Source organism: Amaranthus tricolor, chromosome 15, assembly GCF_026212465.1.
Source record: "Amaranthus tricolor cultivar Red isolate AtriRed21 chromosome 15, ASM2621246v1, whole genome shotgun sequence".
NCBI lineage: Eukaryota > Viridiplantae > Streptophyta > Magnoliopsida > Caryophyllales > Amaranthaceae > Amaranthus > Amaranthus tricolor.
The window spans coordinates 13,647,362-13,663,876 of NC_080061.1; the positions used below are offsets into that span (position 1 = coordinate 13,647,362).

The following is a 16,515-nucleotide window of genomic DNA, read 5'->3' on the forward strand; positions in this document are numbered from 1 at the left end:
AAAGTGCAAAAAAATTTTTTCGCAATTAATTCTTATAATTATTCGACCGGCCCGACGATTATTTAAAAATAACAGGTTAGTTTATTTTTAGCGGATCGTGAATAGGTTGTATTATTGATGACATTTTTAATGCTTTCAACTTTATATATGTCTTATTTATGTAGTATTTACTTACTTTACAAACTATTTTGCCAAATTTCAATTTTATGTTTAATTATTGAAAAGTTGTAATATAAATATGCCACAAATATGAATCTTGAAAATATTAATGCACAAAAATCGGGTATTCGGTGTCTCAGCTCGAATTATATGTGTACCCGACAATTGGGTACCCGGATAGTTCAGGTTGGGACATGGGCCAATCAAACAGATACTCGACTAATCGGATACCCAAATTTTTTGCTACCCGAATATTTAGGTATTCGGTTAACAACGAAGAAAATTTAAATTGGGTAACTCTTGAATCTTTAAATTCATGTCCAAAAGAAGTTTTAATACATGTTATACATATCATGATTAGGAATGAAAAATTATTGACCTCAAAAAATAATTGATTAAAAATGATCTCATAGGCTCATACATATATGCCAAAAGAAGTGAGGAATTGATAAAGCAAATTAAAAACTAAATCTTGAAACAATGTCAAAGCTTGAAATTGGAAAATGGTAATCTAAAACAAAATATTTTGACATTGCAAGAAAAATATATTTCTCTTAAAATATAAGTCCAAAGGTACACCCAGACTTCTTAATAAAGTTTATAAATTCACAACTATTGACAGAAGGAGATTCTAATTTCTATTTTGGATTGTTCTATCCACTTTGCGTTCTTTTCTGATTTAATAATAGACTTCATAACTCTCACTAATCTTAGCCACAAATTTATTTATTTTTCACAAATTATTAAATGAGATGGTTTCCGAGAGACAGAGATCATCTCTATTGGACTAACCCATGTACAATCAGTATGCTAAAGTAATTATTTATAATTTTTGAATTGATCAATTAGGAAAATAAGTTAACTTTACAGGCTCATCTCATAATGAAACGATATCAAACAAGACACAATTTTCATTTTTTTTAATTTCAGGTTGTTATATTTTTTTACCCCCACTTGATAATAACTGGTACTCGATCCATTAAGTTGTTTTCATTTGTAATTTTAGGTTGTTTAATTTTTTGTTCTCATAAAAAATCTTTATATTTATATTATAAATTTTGGATTAAATTAACATTTTTCATACTCATTTTAGTATTTTTATGTTGCTTATGGTTTTCACATATCTTAGACTAATTTCATTTTAAACATTTCTATATTGTTTATGGTTAGTCCCTACAGATTTTCCCACTAACATTATTAAAATATGTTAATAATGTGTTTATTATATTTTTTTTCATTAACTTTCTTTTAATATTTTTTTTAAGTTTATGGTATCCTTTTCCTCAATTATATTTATCATTCAATAAAATAATATATTTATATTTTTCAATTAAAAAGTACTATTTTTTTTTAATTCGGTAAACATTTCTTGTTAGAATTTTTTAAGGGTACAAATATATATTTGCATCTAATTTTTAGGGAATTATTATTTGTCGCCACCTTTTTCATTTTATCGCCACCCCCCTTCTAACAAAATTACCATATTACCCCTAGATTAAAAAAAATTACAAAAATGCCACTTAAGTTAAAAAATGTTTAAGAAATGTAAATGGCACTTAATAACATTGTTATCGCTTAATAACATTATTATCGGAATTATATATATATTGAATTTTCAGAGGCTTTATGGTAGTATATTCGAATTCAAACACGATACCTTCTCTCTAAAAACTCTCTAAAAACAATACGTAAAGTTAAACAAGCTAGAACTCTAGATCGAACATCAATGGCATACCAAGACGTGCATGATAACGATCCGGTAAGTAATTAATCGGTTCGATTTTTGCAAAAAAAAAAAAAAAAAAAAAAATAGGAACGTAGTCGCACAAACCAGTCGCACAAAACGTGCGACTGGGAGTCGCACGTTTTGTGCGACTGGTTCGTGCGACTGCTTCATAAATTTTTATTTTTTTTTTTTTTGTATTTGAATAAAAAAAAAATAAATAAATAGAAGTCGCACAAAACGTTTTGTGCGACTTCTATTTATTTTTTTTTTAACTTCGAATTATAAAATTTATTTTGTTTAATTAAATTATTTTATTTTAATCTATTGTTGTGCTATAATAATGGTATTTTATTATAATTATTTTGTAGAAATAATTATTTTTTAAGTTATTATTATTTTGATATATTATGATAATGTTATTATAATTATTATTTGCAGGACTTTGAAAATTTAGGAGATAATATAGATTATTCTGATAGATTTGTTACCGATAGAGAATTTGATTCTGTAGATGATTTACATACTTGGGCTAATGAGATAGCACTAACAATTGGATTTCAATTTACACGTGCTTCATATAAAAAAAAAGAAGGGCGTTCTAGAGTGAGTCTGTACTTAAGATGTCACCGTTACGATAAAAGAAGTGTTGATTTGCATAACTTAGACAATGCTCCCCGACCAGGTTCCAAAAGTAGGGGTTGTGGGTGTAAATTTATGATTTTAGGAACTAGTCGTAACCCAAAGGAAAGACCTTGGACGGTTAGAGTGTTTCCTGGTGAAAAAGGAATACATAACCATCCGTTCTTCATGTACATAGATGGTCAAATAAGAGTAAATAGGATGACTGTGGATATCAGGCAGCACATACGAGATCTAAGTGCAACTGGCATGCAACCAGCATTTATAATGTCTTCAATTAGAAGAAATTTTCCTCGTTTTTATGCTAGTATGAATCAAATTTACAATGAGAGACAGTCAATGAGGAGAGAAGAGATGGATGGTAGGACTCCTCTTCAACACTGTCTGTATATGGCCACGGAGCATAATTATGTAGTTTGGAGGGACTTGGATAGTGAGGATCAGTTGACTAGATTATTGATTGCGAATCCAACTTCTATCCAGATGCTACGTTCGTGGCCCCATGTTGTGTTGATAGACACAACGTACAAAACGAATAAGCAAAAGTGGCCCCTTTGCGAAATCATTGGAATGACGCCAACGAATCATAATTTCTTGGTTGCATTATGTTTGATGCGAGATGAGGCGGCTGTGTCTTATTCTTGGGTGTTGGAGAGGTTGAGGGATATTTACGGGACAGTGCAGACGCCGGATGTAATCGTAACGGATCGGGATGAGGGTTTGTCTGCAGCTATTCATGCTGTCTTTCCAGGTAAACATGTTTTAATTATTAATTATCGTCGATCTATGTATTATATATTTCTGAATTAATTTTAAATTTATGTTTAATGCAGATGTACGACATCTATTATGCGTATGGCATATTGGCAATGACGTGGAGAACATGGTCGATAAATTGTGTGGCGGCAAGAAAAATCAACAGGGCCAGTTATTCAGGCAAACAAAAATGGAACCCCTTGGTTAACAGTATGACGATCGCCGATTTTGAAAACAGATGGGAAGGGATTGTGTCCACTTGGTCGACTAGGAACCGGAGAGTCGTGCAATATTTGGCAGGAACATGGATTCCTCACAAAGAGAAATTTGTGCGTGCGTGGACGAATGATTGTTTGCACTTGGGTAACCAGACTACCAGTAGAGTTGAAAGTCAACACTTTTCCTTCAAGTACTACTTGGGTAGCGGTAATAGCTCATTCGATACGCTGTTTAAAAGGGCGCACGCACAAATTACGAATCAACAATCAAAAATAAGACAAGCTCTTGAGGAATCTAAGAATTCCATTTCAAGAACGTCGCGACTAAATTTTCTACGACCGTTGTATCGTCATGTTTCTATATTTGCCTTGGAACTATTGATGATGGAGCACAACCGGATGCTAACCCTGGGCAGTTGTCTTTTAGAAAAATGCGGTTGTGTCATTCAAAAAACCCACGGATTACCATGCGCGTGTTACTGTTACTTGTCTATCAGGTCTAATGGTGCTTTGTACTTGGACGATATACATCCGTTTTGGAAAACGTTAAAGTATTTAGATGCAGAAGAAGACGCGAACGAAGAAGTACGGCACGCAAACGCCGATGATAAAGAGTACTTTCAATCGTTGGTGGATGAAGTTTTAAAATCCGACCCCTCAGTACTACGACGCGTCTCTCAGGTACTTGAACATGAGCTGCACCCCGATGGTGACGACATACCTGAGCCCGAAGCAAGTCCACCGAGGAAAGGAAGACCAATGACAAGCAGAACCTTGAGGAGAAACAAAAGTGCGTTTGAGTACAGTAGATCGTCCTCAAGGGGTCGCGGATCAAGATCATCATCACGCGGGAGATCCAGTGGTAGATCAAGCAGCCGGTCGCATCAATCGTCAGTTGGAATTAACTTCAGTTTCAACTTATCAGGTACTCTTATTTCTTTTCATTTAATCTTATATGTTTTATATCAATATTGGCGTAATGATATATTGTTATTTATTCAGATGGTGCAGCAGGTCGTGATTTTTCACTTTTTCCGTGGCCAGATCACATTCCATTTATTCTTCCGCCATATCTGTTTGATTGGATTGATGTTATAGGTGACGGTAATTGTGGATTTAGAGCTATTGCCGCCACAGAGTTAGGGGGTGAGGAAGCATGGCCTCTGTTACGACGTGCAATGAGTTTGGAAATGGAAACGCATAGAGAACAATATGCACGCTTATATTTATCAGCAGATTCGGTGGAGGAAGCTATATTCAGAGTTGGTGCCCACAATAAAGGACCTGCTCCGTACGATCACTGGTTGGAAGCGACAACACTGTATTCTGCAGCAACATTTTTAAACATAGCAATTGCGTATTATGGCTCTGCGGATGGTCATGCAATGTACAATTGTTTAGTGCTTCTTTTAAGAAGAACAGGGGGAATGCATGGCGTAAATAAACTTATACATATTCTTTGGGTAAACGGGAATCATTATGTTCAGCTTTTAATGAACGATGATTCATCTCCACTGCCGCCAGTCCAACAAAATTGGAGAGCAGCTAACAATTCATGTGCAGATTTAGAAAGACAATATCGCAATAGGATATCACTTTGGAGTAGAATGTGCAACATACAACGACAACAGCATAATAACACCGCCGGAGACGCGGTGAATTTAGATTCTCCATAGTGTTTATATATAATTCAATTGTTCAAACGATTAAAAAGTTGTTCATACATAAAGATTAAATACAACAATTGTTCATGCATTACAAAACAGGTAAATGTCTATAAGGGGCTGCGCCCTCTACACTCTTGCCATTCGGAAAACAACTCTCTAAGATCCTCTAAATACATATCAGCAGCATCTCTTTCCCGAGGCGTCATTTGAGCAATAGCTGGCATCCTGAGCAATGGTGCAAGTCGAGTTGGAAATTCAGCAGCAAACTGTAAAACCAGACAATTGCAAAGTCAATACATGTTATGAAACATAAAAATAAAATACATAATTAGGAATACTAACATATTCGACTCTGTTATCAGCAGCACCAAACGCAGCAGCAGGTCCTTCACCTGGGATGAGAAAACAGTGGGAAGACACTCTAAACCAGTCCACGTAATCCGGGGCAGCCTCTGATGGAACCGATGCGCGACGCTGTGCCTGCTCCACTACGCGGGCACAGTAAGGGAACCTACTCCACATCTCCGTAAACATACAGGAAGAAGCGAATGTAACTGAGTAGGAGCCCTGTGCTGGTCGCAGAGCTTGGGTAGGTCTCAGCGGAGCCGGGGGAATCTCCTGTGCAAAACCGAGCTGCCTCACTGTCCTCTCAGGCAAATAGACCTCCACGATATCGAAACAGGTGATACCACCGATATACGAGGTACGTGGGTGCTCGTTCAATAAAGACCTATCATAAGTCAAGTACGGAGTCCACTCCACCTGCTCACAATGAATATAATACATAATCAACATAACATCTCTGCCCTTGACAAGTTAAACAATTAAGTTTGAAGTCATGTACAAAACCTGTGCCTCTGTCATGGCATCCAGTATGCTCCTACAGTCTATCAGTCTGCTCAGCTCGCGGATTGGCTTCGGCGGGGACCACATCTCTGCCCTTGTCTTGTTCGGCATGTCAGCTTGACGCGGATGGGGGCGGAAAGCTGGGAAGTACTCGTAAATCCATGTCTGCAACAGTGTCAGGCAACCAGCAATAGTCTTGCACCCAGTCCTTGTCGCCATACCCAGTTGGCGATACATGTGAGCAAGCGTCACTGCACCCCAAGCAATATCAGCCTCATCAGCGGTAACAGTAACAACAGGGTGAGGACGCATCCCGACTCTAGTCTTATCCACGAGCAACGTGGAACCTACTATAGCCATGTAGTAGGCGGTACGTTGAGTATCCATAGACTGAGAACGGTGGCATAGCTGCAACAGTGCACCAACATTAATGCTGCCGCTTGTGAAGTGCCCCTTCGCACGCAGCTCCGACAATGGCATACCAAAAAGGCCGGCCAGGCCAAGCTGCCATTCATTATCAGACGGTTGCACGGGAAGTGAACCGTCAATGCCAATTCCCAAGATACGTTGCACGTCGTGCAACATTATGGTCATCTCCCCCCACGGCATGTGGAAGGTGTTGGTGTCAGGCTGCCACCTTTCCACAAATGCCGTAATGAGAGCACTGTCGATGTGCTGGTGCATTATATACGGCAGCCGACCAAGGGGAGTACCAGGTAACACTCTGTACAATTCATCAGACATGTCCTGAAGTCTAATGATTGAATCCAACGTTTTCTTCCGAGCACGACATTCCAAAATCGGAGGGGTGCGCTCCGATCCCTCAAATATAGCCTTTGCTACGTGCCCACCGTAGCTGGGTATTAAAGTAGTATCAACAGGGCCCCCGGGCTGGGCTGATGTGATTAACCAGTCCGTGTCCGCGGACTGCGATCGCCTCCTCCCCCGTGGAGCCGCATCCTCAGCCTGGCTTACTCCTGCCTGATTAGAAGTGCCACTCGAGCCCTGCCCTCTACTCTTGAACTTAACAGCATGGCCTCTTACGATCGTCCAATCAACAGGATGACATGCAGACTCATCCTGACCAAGAGACTCTTCCCGACTAAGAGACTCGTCGTAATCAGTATCATCGTCACCTGAGCCGACCGTATGACTATGTAGGCTACTTTGGCGCTCAAAGCGACTACGCACTTGCTCTAGGGTACTTGAACGTTGGGCCTGACTATGTATGGCCGCTTGTTCTTGCCTTGCTCGCCTTGCAGATCCCGTAACCCCCCTCTCATGGGGATCACCTCTCAGTAAAGTAGGCCTAGATCTATTGCCGCTTAATAAACCTCTAAAAAACCCTTTTCCTTTACCTTGATTTCCAGCCATTTACTAGAATTTTCATAATTTAAATTAAGACAACATTTTAAATTACTTAAAATCAAATAAATTAAAAACAAGCAACACGTAAAATATTTCACATTTACAAATAATTAAACAATTACTATATTCATAAATATTTAAACAACTCAAATTTAATAAATTAATTACACTGAACAAATTCATTACAATAAAAAAAAAAAAAAAAAATTAAAACCGGTCGCACGAACCGGTGGCACAAAATGTGCGACTGTACAGTCGCACATTTTGTGCGACCGGTTCGTGCGACCGGTTTTAATTTTTTTTTTTTCTTTTTCGAATACGTAAATCAATAACTACTTCTTACAACAACATTATCATAATACATATTATTACAACATTTACTAAATAACATTAACTAACAACAAACTCTTTCAAAAATTTTTTTAAAAAAAAAAAAAAAAAAAAATTTTGGTTTTGGCCCAGTCGCACAAAACGTGCGACTGTACAGTCGCACGTTTTGTGCGACTGGGCCGAATCCAAAATTTTTTTTTTTTTTTTGCTTCGATTGATTTAAAAAAAACTTACCTCGAATTTTTGTTGACGATTTCGATTCCAAAGTTTTAGCTCCGCTTAATTTTATGTGAAGAATTTGATTTTATGGAAGTGATGAAAGTGTTATTGAGTGGATTTGAAGTGTTTTTATATAAGTTATAAGCTTAGTGGCATTTTCGTAATTTTTTAAATTTCAGGGGTAAAGCCGTAATTTCATTCAAGGGGTGGCGATAAAATGAAATTGGTGGCGACAAATAAGAAATGGGAATTTTTATTGTGTTGTTTTATGCGTTTTTCTAAACGAAAAAACTTCGATTGACTTTGATCTGCTGAAGGCCTTTGCTGTTTGCATTCATTCAGATTTCATGCTTTGACACTAAACATCAGCTATAGCAGGTACCATTTTTACATATGTTTTGAGTTTCCAAGAAGAAAATGGCGAAACCCCATCAAAGGATCATCAAAAATCTTCTCAGATTACACTTTAATGTTAGCCCCATTTCTTCAACTCCAAAACCCTCAATTCATAGTGCTCTTAAGTTTTCTACCTGTATCTCAAATGGAATTTCAAATTCAGCTGTTAAAGCCACCAAGTTCCACTTAAATCCTGCTTTTCCATCTTCATTTACAAGACCCATTTCCTCAAATGGTGTTTTATGCCCAAAGTTTAGCTGTTTCAAATCATTTTTTGGGGTTTATTGTAGGAATTACTCAATGGGTGATGTTAAATTCAACGGAATTTCTACAAAAAGATTAGGTTTTGAGAAGTTGGTTTTCAACCCATTAAAAACCAAACAGTTTTCTACTGGATTGCCTAGCTTTGGAAGCAAGCTTAATGCTGGTAAATTGAATAGTAATGTGGCTAAGAAAGTGGTTGATAAGCCTCTATCTGTCATTAGTTCGACATTTTCGAGGTACAAGGAAGCAATTGGGTTGCAAATCGAGGGATTTTGGAAGAGGAATTTCTTGTTTTTGGTTGGGGCAGGAGGTGTGTTAGTTTGTATCATGCTATGGAGGATAATGTTTGGCATTGCAAATACTTTTGTTGGATTGTCAGAAGGCATGGCAAAGTATGGTTTTCTTGCCCTTTCCAGTGCCATGGTTGCTTTTGCTGTAAGCTTTTCGCATTTTCTGCATTTAATTCCAACTTTATTTTAGTTGTTTGGGTTTTGACAGAGTTATTTCTGCCTATATTGTCCTTTGTTACATGGCTTGTACAACATTTTAGCTATATCATTACCATTAAGTGGGTTCATCGAGTTTAGGGGGCTGGATGTAGGCAATCTTAACCTTGTTGGTAACAACAAAGGTGTTGTTTCCGATTAAACCTTGGTAGCAAGTATCGTCTACAAATAGTAAAGGGTTGTTAACTTGGTAAAAATCAAAATCGTTTATTATTTTGTATTACTATGGTGTGCTCTGTGTTTAATTTGGTCATGAGCAGTACTTTTGGTGTCCTGTTTTCAGTGTTCACTTCTCAATCGAATTGAATTGGTTTGCAAGTATAGGCTAAATCCGTATTCACAAACAGTTCCTATTGAATAAATTGGCTTTGTTTTGGTTACCCTAGTTGCTTGAGGTAGTTTTTATTTCCATTGATTAATTATACAAGTGTAAGGATTTGGCATTTGGGGATTTTGGAGATGATATAGTTTAGCATTATGCTGGTTAACTTAACTCCTTGATAGTCTTCCATGAGAATTATGTATTCTATATTATTCGCAGTTAGACAAGCTGTATGATTTGTTTGAAGTTTATTTTGTATTATATTGAATTAAGTGAATTGCCCTTTGATTGGATAAAAGCCTTTGAGATTCTTGCTGTGGTTTATAATACTTCTTTTTTTTTTTTTTGTTGAATTTGATGTTTTCTGTGATAGACTATGGAAGATTTGAGGGTATGTTTTAAGACAGCATGACGAATGAGTTTTGTTGAATGTACGCTATTGCTATGGTATACCAAGGTGATCATGAAAGTAATATAGTAGCATAGAGTTTAATTATGGAAAGAGTCTGATAGGTAGGGTATGCAAATATTTTAAAGAGCCATTGAATTTTTTCTTATTACAACAGAAAACTGTCAAACAGTGTATCTGCTGGTTTCATTTAAAGCGGTGTTAGTTGAAGTTTTTTTATTCTCTGGTGAATTGATCACAATTCAAGAAATTTTATGCAACACTTTAGTGCAATGTAGCATTATTAACTGCAATGCCGCATTGTGGATTCAAAGTTATCTTCTCTTTTATAAACCTTTGTACACTTTTACTAGATTTGATGTCCATTGCTTCTCATATCATTCTCACATGGTTAAAAATAGATTCATTATTGAAATCTAACTTTCTAGTATCTACCATCAAAGTGTAAATAGATCTAGTTCACTTGTGATAACAAGCTGCTGAAATTATTCTGTTGATTTCTAATCTATCTGTTTGAGGTTAGGCACATTCAGATTTGCATTTTAGATATGCTGATCTTGATCATCTTTAGCTTCTGTTATTTACTTTCCTACTTCAAAGTATTATTGTTTTTGGGAACATAACCTGATATGTTGTCAGATGTATTTTCATCATTGAATAAATTAATAGCGCAACAGGCATCTCTTTTCTTATCCTTCATTAGGGAATGGTTCCCTCCTTTTTTTTTGTTGCTACTCTTTTACATATTGAGGCTGGCGGGATGTCCTTAATGTTTGGATCTTTTTCGAACAGTAAATTATCTTCAATAGTGTCTAAGAGAGAACGTATATTTGTATTACCATTTATTTTTCCTCTTGTGGTAATTTCAAAATGTAATCTCTTGTTGGTTTTTATGTTTCTATGATATGGAGAGCGTCGTATCATTTTCAAGATTACATAATACTTCTGCAATATTCTGCTTTATTTGCTAATTTGGTTTTCCTTTCGGGTATAATTTTCTTTCTATAATTTTGGCCTGTTATATGGGGAGTATCAACTTCAAAATTTTCTATAGTAACCTATAATTAGAGCTTTCATTTTTTTTGAAATGTTGTCAAGAAATTCTAATTCATAATTTTTCTGTTTTAAAAAATAAGTTATGTTTGTATGTTGAATGCTTGATTGACCAAGAAAAACTTTTCCTATAGATCTTCGGGCTTTTTTGATAAGTATATTGTAAAAAGGATTTCTCCATGGAAAAAGTAAGAATTAAATTCATGAACTATTATGTTATGTCCCTTGTTTCGATGGGCCAAAGCTTTATAGTTTTTTTGATTTCAAATTATAATGGACTATTAAGGTCAAGGGTCATTAAAAACACATCCATTTAATTATCACATGGTAAGTTTGTGTATATCTGATCCCCCTCATACTCTACATAGGTGGTAATTACTTAATGACATTGGAGTTATACAATGTTATAATCTTCCTACAAAGAATACTGAAAAATCTGGTTACATTTTGTTTGGTATTCTTGCTTTTTACCTGTTGGCAAAACTTTTCAATCTCAATAGGTCATTTTTGGATTTCCAAAGTCAGTAAATAACAGCTGCAATAGTAGTACACAAGTTCTTCTAAAACACTGTAGCTCAGCCTTTTGAGATCTTTGTGTTAAGGTTTTGGAAATTGTATAACTAACTAGGAACTCCAAGCCACTATTTCAAAGCATCCACACCTTATCTCAGAGTCCCACAGTTTAAACAAGAGGTATCAGGACTAAAAAGCTCAGGACATATTCCAAACTTGTACAACCATGTTTTGTTCATACTCTGCTTTGCATGGCTAACCAAGCTATGAACCTATGGTTGGCACTTGGCATTGAAGATGGAATAACTGTTTTGAATAGCTTCAACCTCCTAGGGAACCACGAACCCAATCAATAAGGTAATAAGTTTGGTAAAATGTACAAGAACCTCCATCTATATCTCACTATCTTTCTCCAATAGCTTATCTACTGTTGTAGGGAGCATAATTCCTCCACTAATCTTGTTGTGTCAAAAACATTCATTTACCCACTTGACCTACTCATCATCTTCTTGTTCGCTGCTACCCATTTTCCGACTTCTGTAGCATTCCAAGCTTAAAATTGAAATATTCAGAACCCCATAAGCTAAGTTTGTGCTCATCTTTCAGACCACATATGCTAAACACAACTTGTTTCCGAGATTCTAGTATGTAGTTTGAAGAAAAATATATTTCTATGTGTTGTGCAATACAAAAGGCACATGATTCAATAACTAAGCATGCATCTATCTTGATTTATGGAATGCGCTCCTATCCCCATGCATTACATTAGTTTATCCCAAACTGATTCTAGAATGTTCTAAATATCCAACAAAATTCCCATGAACTAAATGAATATCTTCTTCAATTGTTCTACACAATAATGGCGGCTAGCCGCCAACAATTTGAAATGAGTTCTAGTTACTTTTTCTTTTGAAACTATTGATGTCGGATTTATTGGTTTGTGATGCAGTGAACCTTACAAGAGAACTTTGTATCTTTTACGCTTTACCCCAAGTAATGGAAAAATTAGTTGGAGTTTCTTTTACGTGATGGGAGTTGCCATTCGATAGAAGAAACATGTGGAGCCGTATTTACCTTTTTATGAATTGGTTCTATGGCTTTTTTTTTGTACATAGAAACTAGAAAGTGTGTAAGTTTTTATTCTTATAACAATGTTAAGCCCCTAATCACACCACATAGGGTCTGTTGCATAAACCAAGAACCTATGTCCTGTTACCGTTCATAAGATCCTCTTCCTCTCTTAGTGGCACATGTTTAATACACTCCATTGCTCCATCCGAGTTATTTTAGCCTCCCCCACTTGTCGAACCCATTTATTTCCAATTCTCCACTTTCTTTACTAATGCATCCTTGGTGGATGGTGCACATGCCCAATTCAGTGTAGCATGCTCTCCTCAATCTTATTGTTGAACTTGGAACTTCAATCTTTCACTAAATATCTTTATTTTGAAATTCTATTGGTTACAAATTGTTCCCGCACATTCTTCTCAACATATGTGATTCTACTACCCTCATATTCTTATGATTGTTCTTAAAGACCAACATATTAAGATATTTTTGTGGCGGTAAGCTCAAAGACCATTAAGATACGTGATGCGGCCTTGTTTTGCACTATGGTGAGCAATGTCATTCTTTGATATTCACAGGTAGCAAAGACCTAACCACTTGGGCCATTGAGCAATCATATAGGGCATGAAGGGAGACTACAGATTTGGCACAGAAAGGAGATCAGATATTGGGATGAATTTCTGAATTGTTCTCTGGAACAAGAGGGACCTGGTTAGGGCTTTCTCCCATACAACAACCTAGCTGGAGAGATTTTGTCTAGGATGGCGAGGGAAGTTCAAAAGGGCTTTCCAAATATTGGCATTATTGGTCTCAGGCGACAGGTCTTTTATTTCTTCCCGAGCTTCTTGGTGTTAAAAGGGAGGGAGTAGGTTTGGTGAAACAGCTCAAGGGTAATCTTGTGAGCTATTTGATCTAGTTGCCCAGTCCCCTAATGTAATGATAGGCTTGGTTGCTGTGGTGTAGTAAGGGCTAAGGATGGTGTTTGTAAGGGACGGAATTAGCTGTGTAATGTTAACATTGCATAGAATTTGAAGAATGTGGAGCAGAAACTCGTGTTGATATTGTAATACATTAAGGGTAGTATACCGAAGTTAGAGCTCTTGATTCATCATCATCATCAATACCCAGTGTATCCCGCTCATAGGAAATTAGAGCTCTTGATTCATAGTGTAAAAAGATTTTGTGAATTCAAGCATCATCATCATTATACCCAGTGTATCCCACTCATAGGAACTGTGAATACAAGCATCATTCGATATATTCCATTCTTAACAATTCCTTAAAAATTGCATTTGTTGAAAAAGCTCATGTTTCTCATTATGGCAGTTTTCTGAAATTTTTATTGATGACTCTAAATTGGCTCAATGACTATTTTGTGAAACCCTCTTGTGACATAAACTTGGTTTTGAAAATAAGCAGTCGTCTCTAACCTGGTCTTGTTTGCTGCTCTGTCATTTACATTTACCCTACCTGCTCTGTCATTTATAGGTCTAGTTATACATCACATGTCATGTCTGAACTATGAATCATAATCTATTTTTTTATCCTAATTAATATTACCTTTTCAATTATCCTTAGGGTATTTATCTTCGTTCAAGATATACAATCAACCCAGACAAAGTTTATAGGATGGCCATGAAGAAGCTTAATACATCTGCCGGCATTCTTGAAGTTATGGGTGCCCCTCTCACTGGAACGGACTTGCGAGCATATGTGATGTCCGGTGGTGGACTTACAATGTCGAAGTTCAAACCCAGGCTGAGGAGTAAGCGTTGTTTTCTTATTTTTCCGATACGAGGCCCTGAAAAAAAAGGGTTAGTGAACGTTCAGGTCAAGAAGAAAGATGGCAAGGTTTGTTTTTGTGACTGCTATTTCCTTAATGTGTAAAGATTAATGATTATTAATTCTATATGTTTGTATGTTCAATTACATAAAATACTCACACATACAAAGGAGCTGGGATAATGGTGCATAATGAACGCTAAAAGTGCGAGTTCCATATATATTTGCATTTTGAAATTACAGCCCAAGGCTTTCATTTAGCCGAAACATACTCCTGTAATATTGTAATGTGTGCAAACCCTACTTTACCTAGCCCTATATCCCATTTAACAGTATGAGCTGGTTGGCTTTTGTGTTTTCTTCCTTATATGACCTGAAAATTGAATTGTCTAGTTTTTCAAGCTGTTAACCTGCCTTCATGACTAAAGTTGGAATGTTGTGAAGTCTTGATAATGGTTTTCTTCGTTTATGACAATATGCTGTCAAGTTTCCTGTTGTCTTATTACTGTATTATGTCATTCCCATGGTAGTGGAGCTATCACCATCAAACACGTGTTTTTCTTCGTATTTTTCCATTACAATCTATACAAAAATTTCAATTGGTAATGGATGGTAAGAATTTTTTTAAGAAAAAGAATGGTTAGACTTGGACAAGGTGACCAGCATGATTATACACCTTAGTCAAGTAGTTTTTCTAAGCTAATTATTGAGTATTATCATATTATGTTTTTAATACCATTCGTACGATTAAATACCAACAACTAATTGGCCATTAGTTTGATTCATTGGTCAACTTCTGTACCACCCTCAAAAACCAGACTCTGTCTCGAGTTTGATTAGCTTCTAGAGTTGAAATCAATGCTTCTATACCTGTTACGTCCATATTACTAGAACATTCTGTAATTTATATATTTCTATTCATTTCTCTAATGTTTAAATTTTGTGCTTCTGATGAATAATTAGTTTAATGTTGATAGATATAAGTGATATGGGTTGAACAACTTGAGGATGAGTGGTGTCAAGAGATATACATCATTATTAAGTGCGCCGGTTTCCCTAACTTAATAGCACTGAACTGAACTGACGTGCCACCTCTACCATCCTGCACATAGCCACATCGTAGGAGCCATAAAACTGAAGCTAGTATCCAAGAAACATGCAACTTTTGGAGAGCAAAACAAATGTAAACATTAACCAAGAAAATGATCGAATTGTATGTATCTGATTTCCATGTATCTGGCAGAACGTTTTGCTATGTGCTTATCTACATCTTTGACGGATGCTTCTAATTTCTTTTTGCCCTTTGGACCATGATGGACCGATTCAGCTGTGGAAGCATAAGTCTATCGATATAAGCTATGAGTACTTTTGTTGTAATTGTTGGTGGAGTCTAAAACTGATCAGTGCATGGTTTAAATCTGAGACGTATATTTTATTTGCAGTATGACATGAGGTTACTTGCTGTGGACATTCCAATGGCATCGGGACCTGATCAGCGTCTCTTCTTGATCGGAGATGAAGATGAGTACAGGATTGGCGGAGGCCTAATTGGGGAGCTAAGAGATCCAGTAGTTAGAGCAATGGCTGCAACTAAAGAGTTGGAAGAAAGAGATGACATAGAAGCAGAAGAAGATGAAGAAAGAGAACTGAAAGAGGCAGAAAAGAAGCACGGTGAAGAGGTAGCCAGACTTGAAAGAGAGCGATTCCAGCTAAAAAGTTGATCATACAGTCGATGTTCACATTTTTTTCTTTTCATTAGAAAAAATGGTTCGTTGTGTTTTTTAAGAAGCTGGCCACACAAACAAAGGAGAACAAAGAAAGAAACTGCAAAATTTGGCTTAGTTGATCAATATATTTTTCGGAATTGGCTTGAGCAAGGATTTCAAAGCCTTTTTTGGGCATGTAGCCATTTTTAGCTGTCATAAATCTCAGATGTATAAAACTGAGACAAAATGGGTTAGGATTGAAACTGTACCTTCCCACCTGCATATTTGATTAAACACAGATTTTAAGTTTCTTGTTTGACTCCTCTCACCTGAAAATAAATGTGCAACTACTCTAAAACTAATGTCTCATAGCTCATAATTGTTGAGTATTTAGAGTACTGCTCGTTCGAGCAAGGTCCTGCTCCTTTGAGCATGATAGTGGTCGTTCGAGCATTTTTGCTTTGGCAATTTGATTCAAAAGCTACTGTTTGCTGGTCAGGGCATGTGCTCATTTGAGCACCTATTGTGTTTGTTCGAGCACTTTGAGATTTTCGCGCTGAAAAGTTTC

General features: G+C 36.5%; 4 protein-coding genes across 4 annotated transcripts; 2 read left to right on the forward strand and 2 right to left on the reverse strand.

Moving 5' to 3' along the window:
• Positions 1-1,885: 1,885 nt before the first annotated feature.
• Positions 1,886-5,157, forward strand: LOC130801046 (uncharacterized). The gene is made up of 4 exons (XM_057664806.1): positions 1,886-1,918; positions 3,652-4,423; positions 4,501-4,934; positions 5,068-5,157. Exons 1-4 carry the CDS (start codon positions 1,886-1,888, stop codon positions 5,155-5,157), a joined length of 1,329 nt encoding a protein of 442 aa, XP_057520789.1.
• LOC130801047 (protein MAIN-LIKE 1-like) lies at positions 5,089-6,596 on the reverse strand. The gene is made up of 3 exons (XM_057664807.1): positions 6,015-6,596; positions 5,508-5,927; positions 5,089-5,431 (listed from the first exon to the last, which is right to left on the reverse strand). Exons 1-3 carry the CDS (start codon positions 6,594-6,596, stop codon positions 5,273-5,275), a joined length of 1,161 nt encoding a protein of 386 aa, XP_057520790.1. The 3' UTR covers positions 5,089-5,272.
• A 151-nt stretch (positions 6,597-6,747) lies between these two features.
• On the reverse strand, positions 6,748-8,055 carry LOC130801048 (uncharacterized). Its single transcript, XM_057664808.1, has 3 exons — positions 7,944-8,055; positions 6,891-7,388; positions 6,748-6,765 (listed from the first exon to the last, which is right to left on the reverse strand). Exons 2-3 carry the CDS (start codon positions 7,383-7,385, stop codon positions 6,748-6,750), a joined length of 513 nt encoding a protein of 170 aa, XP_057520791.1. The 5' UTR covers positions 7,386-7,388; positions 7,944-8,055.
• Positions 8,056-8,220: 165 nt separating this feature from the next.
• LOC130800687 (uncharacterized) lies at positions 8,221-16,305 on the forward strand. The gene is made up of 3 exons (XM_057664281.1): positions 8,221-9,023; positions 14,038-14,310; positions 15,684-16,305. Exons 1-3 carry the CDS (start codon positions 8,346-8,348, stop codon positions 15,960-15,962), a joined length of 1,230 nt encoding a protein of 409 aa, XP_057520264.1. The 5' UTR covers positions 8,221-8,345; the 3' UTR covers positions 15,963-16,305.
• The last annotated feature ends 210 nt before the right edge of the window (positions 16,306-16,515 follow it).